The following is a 17,599-nucleotide window of genomic DNA, read 5'->3' as shown; positions in this document are numbered from 1 at the left end:
TAACCCATTAATAGACATAGGATATCTACATTCAGATTGTTCAGAGTTTCCTGAAGAACACCTAATAATACAGGGTACTGCCATTGGTCTTGATTACTGAGAAGAACACTAGGGTAAGATCCCATTTGAAAAGACAGTAAACACATTGGTTATAGGCCATCCCAACATTGTACTGACCAGGAAATTTTCTCCTTGATGGCAATCTTTTATAGTACCAGAATGTGGTTGGGAGTATTCTTTAGGGGGAAAGAATTCAACAGGCTTTCTTACGCAGCAGTGAATCTCATGAACTTATAAAGTGACAATCATGGCAAGATTGAGGTTTACATATGAAATAGTGACTTTAATATTATGAGGGTAGCCAATCACTTTTTGCTTGGATTTAACTCCATTCCATGGGAGGAAATACATGTTTAGTACTGTATCTCTTGCAAAGGATACATGGCTGTGGGGCACAAGAATGAATACAACCCAAGAATGAATCTGTTATTCTGATAAAGGTCTTAATATCCAGCTGCCTTTTAATTTGCATCTTTTATCAATAGATTAATGTAGCCCTCAGATCTAATCACAGAAATTTCTCTGTGAAGTGGATAGTGGTTAACACAGAAACTTACAACCCATCAAAATGCAAAGAATAATTGTCAGTGGAATGATCAGCCACAAATGCCAAATTAAAGATTCAATAATGGAAACAACATTGACAAAATCAGTGAAAAATCTTTTATCAGCATTGAAATGAAACATACTGTTCTATCTCTGGAAATATGGGCAAATTTTGATATTAGAGAACATAAAGATTGCTAATAATTTTCATTCCATTCACAATAATTGAGAATTTATCAAGACAATGAAAAATTATTGAAGATTCTGACATGAAGTGTGATAGATTAAAGTCATATTCATCTAGGTTTTCTTCAGGAATAAATTAAAATCCAGGTATTTAGAATGCACTTTTTGAAGAACACATCAGAACTTGAGGTAAAATCAACCTTCATTTATGGCCCCATTTCTTGATATAATCTTCAGAACAATAGGATTTTCTGGAGCATGAATCATTTTCTTACTTAATTTCAAGGGAACCTGAAATAGTTAAATAAATATACTGGTAAGTTAAATGAATCATCAATTTCACAGAAATCTGGTAGAACCTATGGTATTGTGTTCCCCAAAATACTGTGTACCCTAGTAAACTTATCTGGGGTCAGAGAACATAACAGCCACTAGATACAGAGGCTAGAAAATGGTGGCACTCACACCTTTAATCCTAGCCTTCTGGAGGCATGAATCTCTGTCAGTTCAAGCCACACTGGAAATAGCCAGGCATGGTGACTCATGACATTGATCACAAGAAGTATGCCTTTAATCCCAGAGAGTGATGGCAGAAAGCAAAAAGATATATAAGGCATGAAGACCAGAAACTAGAAACATTTGGCTGGTTAAGCATTCAGGCTTTTGAGAAGCAGTTCAGCTGAGATACATTCTGAATGAGGACTCAGAGGCTTCGAGTCTGAGGAAACGGGATCAGCTGAGGAACTGGCAAGGTGAGGTAGATATGGCTTGTTCTGCTTCTCTGATCTTCCAGCGTTCGCCTCAATATCTGGCCTCAGGTTTGATTCAATTTAATTTAATGGCTTCTTCATGTGCTGTGGACATGCACATGGCTGCAACCCTAGCATTCCCAAGTAAGAGGGAGGAGAAACACAAGATTACGGCATGCTTAGCTACATAGCATGTTCTGTACCATCTTGAACAATATGGACTGCTTCCTGGAAAAAAAATAAATTTATCTTTATGAGTTAATAAATGACTTTTAACATTGTGGTGGTCTGAAAGAAAATGACTCCCAAAGGGAGTGGCACCATGAGAAGTTGTGGCCTTGTTGGAGCAGGGGTGGACTTATAGGAAGTGTGTCCCTAGGGAGTTAGGCCTTGTGGTATCGTATGCTCACCCCATGCCCAGTGTCTCAGGCCAATTTCTTTTGACTCTGAATTAAGATAAAGAATTCCCCAGCACCATGTATGCCTGCAGGCCACTGTGCTCCCTGTCATGATGATAATGGACTAAACCTCTGAAAATGTAATATGTCACCTCAATAAAAATGTTTTCCTTTATAGGAGTTGCCGTGATCACAATGTCTTTACATAACAATAGAAACCCAAAATAAGATAAACATCAAATGTCTTGAGTTGCTCATATGGAATATGAAAACATGCTTCAATCAATCTATTCCTCCTTAACAGAATATATATAAATGAATTCTGTATAAAGCCTGAGATAAAATTGTGATGGTATGTCTTCCTTATTGTTCTAAATTTTGACTGAAAAGCTGAAGTTTAAACATTGTAAAGCACATTTGTGAACACATAACAATCACATCTTAAAAGGAAATAGAAGGTTAATTTTCACTTAGTAAAACTGGAAAATATCCAAAAGTAGGTTTGGTACATGATAAATACTATTGTCATATTATGACTTTGGAACAATGCATTTTCTTTCCAATTTGATACATGTGAGTTCATGATAGATGGAGGGATTTTAGGTACCACTACAGTATGCATTAATCCTCTGTATTTCTTCTGAAATTCTAAGATGGTGCTAAAAAGTGAATTTTCACTCATATTCAGTAATTTTCTTAAATTATATGGTTGTCAGTTTGTGGAACAGAGGGTCCTCCAACAGAGTAGTAGTAATATGATATCAGCAGAAGAATGTGCAAATAGGTTTTCTCATAGTTGAGAAAGTTCATCTTGCAGGTAGCTAGAGTTTGTCGAAGATTTCTAGATGCCTGAAGATTGCCTATCATCAAAACAAATTCACTCAAATGTATTCATGTACAGAGTAGGAAGACAGCTGACTTAAATTCACCAAAGAGAAAATGACCTCAGTATATTCTTCTTCCATGATGAAAATTTACTGAGTCATATTTTATACAAAAGTCATCAAATTAAACTTGCTGGAAATTTCTTCATTTATGTTAATAACAACATATTCTTAAGTTCTTCAAAGGAGACCTTACAAAAGTGCTTCTAAATGTGACACACCTTATATTAAAACTGTACACAGAAGAGGGCTGAAAATTTGTAAGACTAGACATGGTCATGGATTTCAAAGAAGCAGTATTTTCCAGAGAGAACAGGGCAGATTCACATATAAACTTACGAAGATGTGATAGCATGCAAAAGACATGTGGCATGTGCAAACACAAGCCAAAACAGTATGCTTGTGTAGATAAGAACATCGTCCCTTGACCCCTTAGCCGAGGAGCTTGGATGCTTTAAAGTTGATATGGAAAGCAGTCTGTTTTCTTTCTTAAGGCTGTGACCTCAATTAAATCAACCAGATTCCAGACCAGGTCCTACACATAAGAGCAGTCATCTACATAAACTGGACTTGGTTGACTTAAAAATTAGAGAGAAAAATGGAGAGAGAACACATTGAGTGTGAGGTGAGGTGGGGATGGATCTGGGATAAATTGTGGTGATTATACAAATTAAACAAAATGTATTGTATGAATTCTCCAAGAATTAATAACACTGTTTAAAAGTATGCATAAAGAAATTGTTCTATTAAATAATTTTGTCAGATTTTATTATTTAGAATAGTTTAAAAATGTTTAATGTTTTTATTGAAGGATTTAATATACAAAGATCCTTCAAGGAACCTTTTTTAATTTTGGGGAAGAAAAAATTTAGGGGATATAGAAATTAGGGGATGCTTTAATGAATAAGGAGAAAATAATAGCGGAAAGCATATGTGGTAGTTCACAGATTATAGGGGTTGGAGGGCAGCATGAAGATGTCATCTAGAAAACAGGAGCACATTTTACTGAGAAAATCTAGTCAAGGTTCTTGGCTTGGAGGGGACTTAATTGATAGGAACTTGGAGGATAAGGAATATAAAAGGGAAGAAACAGATGGATTTATAAGAATCTAAGTGAATGCCTGCTAGTCTAGACCTGAGTTTCTAAAATGTGAGGACAAGTGGATAAAATGGCCAAAGGATTCCTTCATACCCATGAATAATGATTTAATGCAGTAATTTTTGTCTGTGGCTAAAAATGGGAACCACTGTGGAATGTTTAAAGCCACTCCAGTTGGTGAAGAACTTTGGACTTCTGAGATCACACTCACACAGGGAATATAAGGTGATAATTACACCTCTTGGAGACAAAACATGTATATATTTTATTTAAAATAAAACACAATTTAAAAATATGTTCTGTAATTGTAGGAGCCAGAGGGGTTGAGGGCACCAGGAGAACATGGCCCACAGAGTCATCTAAAGCAGGACTCATGGGGGCACAGAGACTGAAACAATAATCATGGAGCCTACATGGGTCTGTGTGAGGTCCGGTGCACACATGCTGTGTTTGTTTAGCTTGGGGGTTTGCAGAACTGCTAACAGTGGGAGTAGGGTGTCTCTTTCTCTTTTGCCTGCTTGTGGCCATTTCCTCCTTCTGGGTTGTCTTATCCTGTCTTGATATGAGTGCTTATGCCTAGTCTCATTGAAACTTGTTATGTCATGTTTGGTTGATATTCCTGGTAGACCTGCTCTTTTCCTATGGGAAAGGGAAGAGCAGTGGATGTGGGAGATAGGTGAGCCAGCAGGGTTGGGGGAGCAATGGGAGGATGGGAAGAAGCAGAGAGGAGGCTGTGGTCAGGATGTAATTTATGAGATAAGAATAAATAAAAAGAAAATAATATTTCCATGTATGGGATATACAAGTATGAAAATACTATAAAATGTCTATTATTTTATAAATGAATATATACTTATAAAAAGAAAAAAAGAATTAAATGATAATATATGTAATCATAAAATAAATATCTTCATCCTTAACATATATGCTTAGACACAGACTAACTGTTCCAAATCAAGCATGGCTTTATATAGATCTTTTGACAGAGAAATCATTAATTAAAGATAAATCATTACATTCCATATATATTTCATATATATGTTATACCTATATCCAGAAATTTATGAAAATACCTATGAAAATAAACCAAAAACATGACAAAAAGAATATGTTCTGCCTCACCTCTGTTTCTTCACAAGGACTCAGGGAAAAGTTCTGCAGGATTTTGACAATTGCAAGCTTCATGTTAATGAGAGCAAACCTCATGCCAATGCAGTGTCTAGGACCATGTCCAAAAGGCAGGTATGTATAAGGATTGATTCTATCTTTATTCTCCTTGCTGAACCTGATGTCACAATTGAATAAGAACATAAATAATGAAACATGAAGTGCACAAGAGCCACATGTTTACAGTTTTCAACTACAGTCCTGAGGCAGAATCATACAGGGTACTTCAGTGGGTTCACTATTGCAATCAGGGTGAGTTAAATCATTATGAGATTTGGAAGTGAAAGTTCTTTCTACAACTTTATGGTAAAGGAGCTCCCAATGTTAATAAGATATTGAGTGGTTAATGATCATTGAAACCAAATGTGTCTTCAAAGTTTAAAATATTAAGGATATCATGTGTTCCTAGTATGGACACATCACCAAGTAAAAGTGAAAGAGAAGAAAGGAATTGCTCTGACTCTTGAGTTGGGGGATTTGTTCATTGAGGAAGAAAGAGATTCATGTTACAGATGAATTGTTTCTATTCTATTCTCTCTTCACCACCCTCTCCTTCCTTCCTTTCCTTGTTTCAGTCTACTCACCCTAATCTATTTCCTCTTCTTCCTCCTCTTCCTCTTCAGCCTCCCATTTCCCTCATTAAGTCCCTTTCACAAAATCTTTGACTGTCTCTCACTCCTCCAAGAGTTATCAACTGAGGTGGTTTTCAAGGACACATGCTGTTTCTCTACTCTGTTTTCTCAGAGTTTTGTCTCCATCTCCACTCCACTGGGGGAAAAACCTACTAAAAGTGCAGATCCATGTCCAATTAAAATTTGATTTCTCACAAGATTATTTAAATAAAAATGGTGATTCTGGAAATATTCGAAGAATATCTGTTCTCTGAGTTACTAAGTATCAGGGAATATTAAGAAATAATTCCTAAGCTATTTTATAGGGCAGCATTGATTGGAGTCCAGTGAGAGTTGTACTGATATGTGTGTGCAAGTTGAAGTTGGTGGACTTCTGTTGGGGAAAATTTTCCACACCCCCCATATACACATAGATGAGAAATATTAGCATTCTTCTATAGACAACTGCATTTGATTATAACCTCAGTATTTTTTAACTTTTGCATTCCTCCTTCCTGGTCTAGTTGCTGATGCACATGAGTCTATAGTATCTGATTGAAAGCTGGACCAACAATAACAATGAACAATGGATAATGTCCAAGTTTGTAGCCACTGAATTAAAGGATGTGGAAGTGGTGGCTATATAGAGGGACATAGAATTCACCTAATCAGAAAACAGGAGTTAGGTGACTCCATTCTACTCCTCTAATAAGCACTATCCATAGAACTTCTGCCAACACCAGAGACACATGGCTAAGAATACAATGTTTTAGACATCAAGAAAGTCATGTAGAGGCTACTATTTGTCTAAATTCTTGGGCTCCTATTTCAAGTGCATCTGTCTTAAAATATCATTTTTACATGAGTAGCATGATACGGATTGGGCATTATTTATAGGAATATATAAGCACACATTTGTATGTGAGCACCTAAATGACACCTAAACAACAATTTGTAAAAAAATGCCATGCACTTGAAGAAGTGTGAGGAGGGATCTATAAGAGAATTTTGAGGGAGAAAAGTGACTGAAGAAATGTTTTTCCAAATAATAATCTTGAAACTTAAAAAAAAAATAAAATATTTTCCTGCATTTTTATTAGTGGGGCAACAATGGAAGCATAGCAATTATTTCCATGCTGCATACAATTCCCACAGACTGTTTATCACTTCCCACTCACAGGATACCCTGGTTCAGATTCAAGAAGGATGAAAATATCAACTTTCTAATCAGACTTAACTTTGGAGGAATCACGCACTGGATGAGTGTGACAGAGTTTCCTTCACAAAACAAGCAGAAACAAGACTAAGAGGACTTGTATTAGCATTCATCTTAAGTGGCACAACTTGACCCAACATACACAAGCTTTCTGCACCTCTACCTGCACCAATGTCTAATACATTGGATTCCTATAACTTGGAAATTTGAGGATGTGTCCAGAGATTTCTTATGACGATATGGACAGCATCAAAGAATTATAAACTTAAAAAATTAAGTAAGATAAATGATTTTCTAATCATGGTAATTGTACTTTCTCTTTTTATACACATCACACCCACACTCACACAAGCCTGTGTCATAAAGTATCATTTATAAGTTACAGAAAGTAATCAGCAATTATAAGAACAGGAGGAAACTGATGTTTTTCTAATATCTAAAAACCTGCACATACTTCAAAGTATGTCTATTGATGTCATTATATTACTAGAATTTTTATTAAGGTTTTGTGGTAGTTTGAGTGAAAAAGGCCCCATAGGCTCATAGGAACTGGTATTATTTGAAGTGTGGCCTTTTGTGGTAAGTTGTCACTAGTGGTGGGCTCTGAGGTCTCAGTAGCTCAAGCCAACCCTGGTGGCACAGTCTTCACTTACTTCTACCTGCCGATCTGGGCATAGAACTCTCAGCTACTTCTCTAGGCCCATATCTGTCTGCATGCTGCCATGATTCCTGCCATGATGATAATGGACTATAACTCTGACCTGTAAGCCATCCCCAAATAAATTTTTCCTTTGTAAGAGTTGCTAGGGTTACAGTTTCCCTCCACAGCATTAAAAGCCCTAATTAAGACAGATTTAAGACTCTAAAACATTACAAAATTCAGTCATTATTTGATCAACTAAAATGTATGTAGTTTTTATAATAGTTATCATTGTTTACTACTGATATTCTAAAGTCAAATATACATGTCAGGTAATAAAAGTTCATATTTATGTGATTATATTAATAGACATCTTAAGATACTTAAATAAGTCTGCTTCCCTGTATGGTTCTTGTACCTTTCAGGATGGAACTCCTCAGGCTCTGGCCAGTATTTTGGATTTTGGTGAAGAACAAATGTAGGTATGACCACCAATGTTCCTTTGGGAATGAACACACCATTTATTTCAGCATCTTCCTTACTGAGTCTGTTAATCCTGGCAATAACTGGATATAATCTCATAGTTTCATTCACCACCATGTCTAGATATTCCATCTCTACCAGAGCTTCATAAGTGGCAGGTGCCTGGTAAGATTAAAAAAAAAAGATTCTGCTGATTTGAGATTCAAAACTAAATTTCATGTCAACCAATTCAGAACTATTAAGAACTATTAAGGTTTTAGGAACTCAACATTCAACCCAAATTAATGATTGGATTTACCATTGATAAGTCCTATTCACCACAGTCATGTGTTGGCATACTAAAGGTCCACTAAAATACATGATGAAGTGAAAATGAAAGAACATTCACATAAGCTTACACTTAGGTCCCAAAGCTTCAGTTTTCCTTTGTACTGTTTTCCTTTTAAGTAGTAATGAATGGCATATCATGTCAACCTCATTCAACATAAATCAGCTGTTGAGGTTGTGAAAACTTAATATAGGGAGGCCACATGTCCAGACTGAGGAAATATAATGTAGGGAACATTAAATTCCTTTTTCAAATTCCATTTCAATCCTTTCAGAGGACAATTCACAATGTTTAAATCCTATGACTAAATTTAAAATTACTATAGATGTTCAATTTGAAGATCAATGCTAAATTAAACAGGAATAGTATATGAAATTACAGTGACTAACTTGTGTAGGATCTTTTCCCTTTGACAGTTATTATGGTAAAGTAGTGTGAATATGGAGATGAATTGAGCAAAATCTTTATGTTCTAGTGAGAGGTCCATTCAGCTCCATGCTCAGTTTCTGAAAGAAACATTCTCTTGTACCTCATATGCTGTTTAAATAAATCTTTAACTTTCAACATCACAGGCTAGAGTCACCTGAGAAAGAAGTCTAAGTGGAAAGATTAGGGATTGCTACTTCAAATTGGTTTGTGCATAGATTTGGGAGTATCCCTGACTATTCATTAATGTAGCAGGGTCCAGCCATTTGCAGATAGCACTATTTCCTGAGTGGATGACCTTGGGATGCATGAAAACATCTAGATAAGAATAGGTCAGTGAGTGGACCAGTTATCAGCCAGCATCCTCCATAGTCCCTGCTGTGCTTCTTTGGCTGTGAGTGCGTACCTTGGTCAAAAGCAGTGCTGTGTAGAGTTGCATGCAGTCTTGCCTACAAGTTCCTGCCTTGAGTTCCTGCATTGACTTTCCTCAGTGATAGACTGTTATGTGAACATGTAAGCTGAAGTAAATTCTTTCCTCCCCATAGTTATTTTGGGTGATAGCATTTGTCACATTGACAGAATGAAACAGAAAGATAGAGTATGAGGACTGAAGATGCTTTGCTTGTATCTCATTGACAACCCAGCGAGTCCCAGAGTTCAGGTATCTCACACTCCATTGTAACCAGTTTTGGGTGTAGATGAGAAGTAAGCTTATATGATGTGTTGTCTCACATTGTGGGACACTGATGTCTCCATAATATACAGGTGAATATTTATGTTAGAAGCTGCCATGATGTGATTTATTTGAGTCTAATACTGTGATTAGAGAGAGGAGTAAAGGGAAGAACAGCTGAATCAGCCTGCCTAGCCAAAAACAGGTGGTGCTCCATTGATAACAGTCATGCCAAAGCATTGCCAGTACTAATAATACAGCTGTCATGTCAATTGTTTAAATTCTAGGGGGAATCCTCAGTGGTTAAGAGCACTGTTTGCTCTTGCAGAGGACACAAGGACAGTTCCCAGTGCCCACATGATGAGCACATTTCATGGAAGTCTAATTACAGGGAATCTGAGGCCTTCTGGCTTCCTCATGTTTCAGATATGCACATGGTACACAGATATACATGCAGGCGAAAAACCCATTTAAGTTTAAAGAAGACACTTGACTGATAGTTGCTTATCCTTAAATATCTAAAGAGATTTTATGCATTTTTATGGACTATGTCATTTTAGTTAGAATATTTATTACAGGGTCAGTACAGAATTGCTGAGGTTAGTTTTTCTCTACACATATTTTTTTCTTTGTTTTAGATTTACATAGGTTATTGCTGAAAAAAATCATTTCTTACTGTATTTACTATAATTCTAAATGCAATTGTGGAAGTAGTGTTTCTTGTTGAGGTTTGACATTTTTTCTGTGACTCCTAGCATCATCCACTTACCTTATTGGGCAGAACTGCATCAATCTCTTGCTGGAGTTTCTTCTGAACACTGGGGTGAATTGCCAGTAAATATGCAATAAAGGAAAGAGCAGTGCTTGTTGGCTCATAGCCAGCAAAAATAAATGTGATTGTTTGGGCCAGGATCTCCAGATCAGAAAGAGCTGAAATGAGATCAGACATTTTATGTTAATAATCAAAGCTGGTGCCTACACAGAGCCTTCACCTGCTTTGTTCTACCTTCTTTGACACAGGAAGGTACACTGTACTTTATCTACAATGGTGTACTGCCTACAAGATATGCAAGGGCAATGGTGGCACAATATGTGTGGGAGTAACCAACAAATAACTGATTTGACTTACAACCTACTTCATGAGATAGAACCAAGACTTGGCACTGCTTAGGTGACCTAGAAACTGAGACTAGATATCCCAGAGGCCAAAGGAAAAGCCAAATAATGCTGGTGTAAAAAAAGAGAGATAAAATGACTCCTAATGATATTCTGCTGTAATTATAGATAAGTGCCTTGCTCAGCCATCATCAGAGAAGCTTCCTCCAGGATCATATGGGAACAAATATCCAGAACCACAATGATGTATTAGGCAGAGAGTGAGAGCCTTTGAAATATTCAGTCCTAAATGGGATTTCTCCACCAAATCCCTCTCTGCAGATCCCAGAGACACCCACAGAGGAGTCAGGAAGAAAGTAGTAGACAGTTGGGTTGAGAATACCAAAAACACCAAGAATGCAGGGCACTCCAAATCAACATGATGAACTGTCTTATGAACTCACAGTGACAGAGAAAGCATGCATAAGGCCTGTACAGGTCTCTATAAGGTTCTCTGTGTATATATTGTGGCTCCCAGTTCATTATTTTTATGGGATTTCTGAGTGTGCAAAAGAATGGGTCTCTGATTCTTGTATTTTCCCTGGACTCTTTTTCTTCAGTTAGTTTTTTTCATCTAACATTGATACGTTAGTTTTTGTTTTATCTTTTCACATTTTATTTTGTTACATTAAAAAATAAATGATCAAATGAAAACCTCTCCACTGGGAAAAATGTTAACAGTTATATCCTTTATATGTGTTGGGAGATGGAAAATGAGTTTTTTCCAAGTGGAGTAGCACACAGAATATCAACCATTCCAGGACAGGCCTCATGTTCAGGCGTGGTTTCCTCTCATATTAATGAACTCCACAGTGTGTGTGTGTGTGTGTGTGTGTGTGTGTGTGTGTGTGTGTGTACTTTAATTTGGTTACAGTTTGGTGTTTGTGGTATTGTTTTGTTTTGTTTCCTTGATTGTGGGTAATTTTTCTGTAGTATTGGACTTTTGTTTACTTTTGAGAAAGAACTTAAAGTTCAGTGAGTGGTATTTTCAGAAGGCCATTGGGCAAGGGGAAGAACATGATCAAAATATATTTAAATGTAAAAATTTTTAATAATAGGAAATAACAAAATTTGGGCATTGACTTCAAATGTAGGATTAATGATGAAATTAATTAATTAAAATTTTCAAAACACACGTTGTAGTATGAATGTATGAAAAGAAGGATTACTCTGAAATACTAAACCCAGTCACCATGAGTAAAACATTGGAGACGAAACATATCATAAACACTGTAATTTTTCTTTGTAGCTGTAAAGTTTCTCTGGTCCTGCCAGTCACCCACAGTCCCATGGCCACTTATAAAATAATCACTCAGAAGCTTATATAAATTACAAACCATATGGCCATTAGCTGAGGCTTATTAATGACGAGCTCTTACACTTAATTTAACACATAATTCTTATTTATATTTAGCCATATGGCTTGGTACCATTTCTCAGTTCTGACTTGTCATCTTGTTTCCTCTGTATCTGGCTGGTGACTCCTGACTCAGCCTTCTTCCCAGAATTCTCCTTGTCTGCTAATCCTGCCTATACTTCCAGGCTGGCTACTGGCCAATTTGTGTCTTTTTTTAATCAATCAATCAGAGCTGTACATATTCACAGCATATAGAATGATATTCCACAGTACTTCCCCTTTTCTGTCTACTCAAAAGGATGGTTTTAACTTTAACAAAGTAAAATTACATATAATAGAACAGTTATCAAGCAAGAAATACAGTTACAATATCTAGTCTATTTGTATTTGGCAAAATTAAAGAAAATATTCTATCTCTCTTATATTTATGAGTCTAAAGTTTCATATCTAATTTATCTTTTATCATGACTAAGAAAAACTGTAATTATAACTAGCTAGTTTTAAACTACATCAGAGAATTCAGAGGGACATAATATTATCTAAGTAAACAAGAAATACATTGTAATCAATTTCCAAAAATCTCGAATGATAGAGACAGCTGCCTGTCTGGACAGACATCTAAAGTTCCACTTTGGAGTCTTTGAAGATTACCCTACCTAATTTAAATATATCTATTTATACCTAGAAAACTTAACTAACATGACTGTAAGTTTGACTATCATACAAGAGTAATTATTAATCTGTATTTCTTAATTATCTATTACAATTTAAATGAGTTACATAAACATAATACCTTAAATGAGAGTAGAAATATATATATTATATATAGAAATATATTATATTTAGAATATATATTATATATTCTATATATATGGTAATATATATAAATATATATTATATATATAAATAGATATATTATATATATAATAACTAATTTAACTTTAAAGTTGTAATAAACTAAAATTTATAGCAATGTAAAACATTTTTAAACAAGTTGTTGCTCTTTAAGTGTAGGTTTTAAAATCTACTCTTTTATCCTATCATATCTATATTATCTTTTTTTTTCCTTTAGAAAGATATTGGATTTTTTAATCACCCCTTTTTAAATAAAAAATTATAAACAATACTTTAGGAATTTGGGTGTAGCTTCTCATACTAGTTTCTGATGGTTGAGGGCAGTGACAATCTTATGGAGATCCTGAGAAAATTAAGAATTATGGACAAGTCCTGACTGGAGTAGTCTGTGAGACCACATTGTCTGAGCCAAATTGTCTTGAAGCTGATCTGGATATTGGAACATCTGGAGACTTCTCAGAGGGTCTTCCTTAATCAAACCATATCAGCCTGGTTTTCATCTTCCGTGGAAACAAAAGCAGAACTTCCTTTCCAAAGCAACATAAAATTTGAAGTCAAGATGTATTTAAAACATACATATTGGTTTAATTTAGTAGCCTTTACAATCAAATGTCTCTCTGCAGTTAAAAATCCAAAAGACAATATAATCCAGACTCTGTGTGATTTCCATCTTTACGTGTCTTATTTTTTGTATTACTTTTTTCTCTTTAAAGACTTTATTTTGAGCCGGGTGGTGGTGGCACACGCCTTTAATCCCAGCACTCGGGAGGTAGAGCCAGGCAGATTTCTGTGAGGTCCAGGCCAGCCTGGGCTACCAAGTGAGTTCCAGAAAAGGTGAAAGCTACATAGTGAAACCCTGTCTTGAAAAACCAAAAAAAAAAAGACTTTATTTTTAAAAACTCTAATTTTTTTATATAACTTTCTATATTCCTTTTCCTCTCTGTTCCAAGACTATGTATATTTTTCCACACATTGTAAACCATTTAGAGGTTTATTTAATCTAAATCTGCCTTATTGTGAATTTATTGCTTTATACTGCAGTGGCTAGTAATGAACAGATGCCTTGGCCGCTGACTCCACCCACATCAGCTTCCCAATATGGTGGTGGTAATTCACTGCCAGGTCTAGGAGCCATGCTCTCAGCTGATTGTGGGAGACAGTGGGTCCGTGTCTCTATCCAGCAATAGCATGTAGCCCAGAAACCTCTTTTTCTAATACTAGTGAAAGCTAAATCTACCATGCAGTGCACTGCACAGCTTGGAGACACCACTGTGTACTGCAGCTTGAACCCACCATACTGCAGGTCCAGTCCACATGCAGCTGCAAGCATACCACGCTGTGGCTCGCAGCTTGCCTGGGACACAACTAGGAAGCTGTTTTTAGTTCCATTTTAGAATCTCTTATTAAGTTCTCTCGGGTTTTATTTAAGTGGTAACACTTGCCACCAGGTCTGAACACACCATTTGTAGCTGAAAGATTTTCTTTGTACCCACCTGGCCTGTGTCAGGACAAATCTCTCTCACCTGCCAGTTATGCAGCTATTTGGACCCAAATAAACACACACAGGCTAATATTTTTTTAAAACTATGGCCATGGCAGGCTTCTTATTATCTAGTTTTTATATCTTAAATTAACCCATTTCTATAAATCCATATTTTGCCATGTGCCTAGTGGCTTACCAGTAGCTTTACATCTTGCTTCTTCTGGCAGTGGCTAGCAGCCTCTCCTCCACTCTCTTTTCTTCTCTCCTATCTCTACAGTTAGAATGATTGGCCTAAACTTATTCTGACAAACCTTTGGCCAAACAGCTTTATTTATCAACCAATCAGAGCAACACATATTCACAGAATACAGAATGACATCCCACAGCATTTCTTCTTTAATGTACTATGTTATTGTGAAAGGAAAAATAAATTTCCAGTCCCTTAAGCTAGTGAACACATTTCCAATTATGAAGCACAGAAAAAGTTAGTATTTTGACACTGTACTTCATGAATGAATGCTGTGGAAACAGATTTGCAAGTAGAGGTTCTGATTCAGTGGTCCTACCTGAGGCTGAGAATCAGCATTTGACTCTATAGGTAACCTACATATTACTGAAGACTCTTGGAGTGAAAAATCAATGCTCATAACAGACCTTCAGATTTTTAAAAGTTTAATCAAAATATAATTGTTTAATTTTCCTCTTTTTCTCCTCCCTCCTAAATTCCTAAGTTACATCTCCACTTACTCTCAAATTTAGGACCTCTTTTTTAACCAATTTATTACATACACAAATAAATAATCATAAATATAACCTGCTGAGTCTGCTCATTTTTCCAACTTATACTGGTTTCTGGGTTGGCATTTAGTATTGGATAAACAATTAGGCACTCATTCCTTTGGAAGACTAATTATCTCTCTCGGATGACCTGAACTACCTGGATCTCTTCATCTAAGGATGGGTTTTCGTGACATTTTCCCCATCTATGTTGGAATGTCAACTGTTGTTGGGCCAATTCAGGTCTTGGTTAGGCAGCCATGTTTATAATATTTCAGGGTTGTAGTTCCCCAGTCAAAGAGGGAAGGTACAACAACCTTGATATTTTCTGTATAAACATACTCCATGATTTTAGAGAGTTCCTCAGGCTGTTTCATATAACTTAGCCTGTCTGTGTCTTTTTGTGATTTAGCAGGAAGCTTTCTCTGCTGGAATGAACCTTTACATTGCAAGAACTAGCACTGTACTCTGTGCAACCACTTTAGACCCTAAATTATACTTAGTTACGTTTATAGGACTCCGTGTCTTTGGAATTCTGGGAGTTCATCATCAGCTGAAGAAAATCCACTCGGTGCTGAAAGAAGACAGAAATTTCAAAAGCAGAAAGTGGATTGGCATGCAAAAAATAAGTATGAAACAAAGAAGTTAAACTTTCTTGGGCAGAAGAGGCTAATTTACAAATCCAGATAATGTTGCCTGAATCACTAATAACACAACACACAGATTTGGTGGGACAAAAATTTTATCATGAGTTCACTGGTGATCGCACACACCTTTAATCCCAGCAGGTGGATCTTTGAGTTTTGAGTACAGCCTGATCTATAAAATGATTTCCAGGACAGCCAGAGCTAGTCAGAGAAACACTGTCATGAAAAAATAGCTCTTACAAAATAAGTCTATCATGATCTAGTATCATGTTGCCATGTTCAACACCATTTCTCATGACTTCCCTCATTCTAAGTATCTGTAGTTGTTGACAACAGAGTTCTGTCTGGATGGTTGGCAGTTACTTCTCCTTTCATAGGTACTTGTTTATAAGTAAGTCCTACACATCAATATCTCATTACCTTGACATATTTTTAGCCAATATCTCATACTCATCACCTGCTGTTCTGGAAGTCATTGCTTGGTTTTATGTGATTGCCTCCTGTCTTAGTTAGGGTTGCCATTGATGTGAGGAGATGCCATGACCATGACAACTCTTATGAAAGAAAACATTTAACTCTGGAGGCTTGCTTACAGTTCAGAGACTTATTTCATTATCATCATGGCAGGAAGCAAGGCAGCATACAGGCAGACATGGTGTTAAAGAGATAGCTGAAAGTTCTTACACCTTGACAGGCACCTAGAAGTGAGTTGAGACACTGGGCATGGCTTGAGCATATATGAAACCTCAAAACCTGCCTCCAAGTGACATACTTTCTCCAACAAGACCATACCTACTCCAACAAAGCCACAACTCTTAATAGTGACACTCCCTTGGGGAGCTATTTTCTGTCAAACAAACACAACTACAAATGTTCCAAACATCAGAATACTAGCAAATAAACAGTGGCACCTCCTCAGACATGATGCTGACTCCCTGACAGCCTTCTGTCAGCATTTCTTCTGTCAACATCCTTAGCCTTAGTCCAGCATGTAAGCTGTATTAGGAAAAACTGGGTTATATAAGTGACAATTTCAATGCTCAAAGAAATTGCTGAAGTCCTAGGCAGGATACAACTCAAATTAAAAAGACCAAATTCATTAAATATCTTAATAGGGCTTTATATAAGGAATATTTATCTTTTGATATCATTGCCTTAAAATTACAATAAATTTTGTCATGTTTTACCTCTTGGGTATCTTCAAGTCTATCTTTTTTGGTCTTTTCCATAAAATTCTTAAAAAATGATGTAGCATCACTTGGAAACACACAAATGTTTAGTTTGTCATACACTCTGGAAAGGAATGGAAAGAGTGCTGTAGAGAAACAAAAAAAATGATAAAATTGCAAATTTAAGCTTTTCACAGTTATTTTATTCACCAGTGACAAACTTTAAATAATCTAAGTGTAACATTAAAAAACAACAGAATAACTGTGGTAGAAATTAGTATAATTATAAAATATAGAAAGTATATTACATCTACAAGTAATTGAATTTTAAATAAATATGCAGAGGAGAGTTCAGCTCCAGGAATATTCAGTGTGAAATTATATGAAATATTTAACAGATAATTATTACCAGTTCTTCACAGGCATTTCTAAAACTTACAAAGCTAGGAGATTGTGGAGAATTGAATCTGAAAGCTTCTATTGCCCTGTTATTTAAAATCAGAATAAATTTTTTGATGAAATCCTATGTAGAAATGTGACTTAAAGCCTGGGCTCAGTCTAGATCCCTGGGCACCAGCCTCTCCAGGGAAGATCTGCCCAAATTGGCCCCAGGTTCTGACCACTGGGCAGGTTCCCTTCTACTCTCACCCATATTGGGAAGGCTCCCCTTCTTCAAGACCCCCGGTAGAC

General features: G+C 36.2%; 1 protein-coding gene across 6 annotated transcripts in view; it reads right to left on the bottom strand.

The window, feature by feature from the left end:
* Window positions 1–461: 461 nt before the first annotated feature.
* LOC114684379 (cytochrome P450 3A13-like) overlaps window positions 462–17,599 on the bottom strand; it is a 99,651-nt gene continuing 82,513 nt past the window's right edge. For all 6 annotated transcript variants that reach the window (XM_037198474.1, XM_037198473.1, XM_037198476.1 and 3 more), the window contains 6 exons: window positions 16,928–17,055; window positions 15,601–15,667; window positions 10,236–10,396; window positions 7,975–8,201; window positions 5,045–5,207; window positions 462–1,083 (listed from right to left, as the gene is read on the bottom strand). In XM_037198474.1, coding sequence (XP_037054369.1) covers window positions 988–1,083; window positions 5,045–5,207; window positions 7,975–8,201; window positions 10,236–10,396; window positions 15,601–15,667; window positions 16,928–17,055 — 842 coding nt within the window. In that variant the 3' untranslated portion in view covers window positions 462–987. The remainder of the gene's footprint in view (window positions 1,084–5,044; window positions 5,208–7,974; window positions 8,202–10,235; window positions 10,397–15,600; window positions 15,668–16,927; window positions 17,056–17,599) is intronic.

This window comes from Peromyscus leucopus, chromosome 23, assembly GCF_004664715.2.
Source record: "Peromyscus leucopus breed LL Stock chromosome 23, UCI_PerLeu_2.1, whole genome shotgun sequence".
In the NCBI taxonomy this organism is placed as follows: Eukaryota; Metazoa; Chordata; class Mammalia; order Rodentia; family Cricetidae; genus Peromyscus; species Peromyscus leucopus.
The sequence above is the reverse complement of the archived record's forward strand: the minus strand, read 5'-3'. Positions and strand labels throughout refer to the sequence as shown.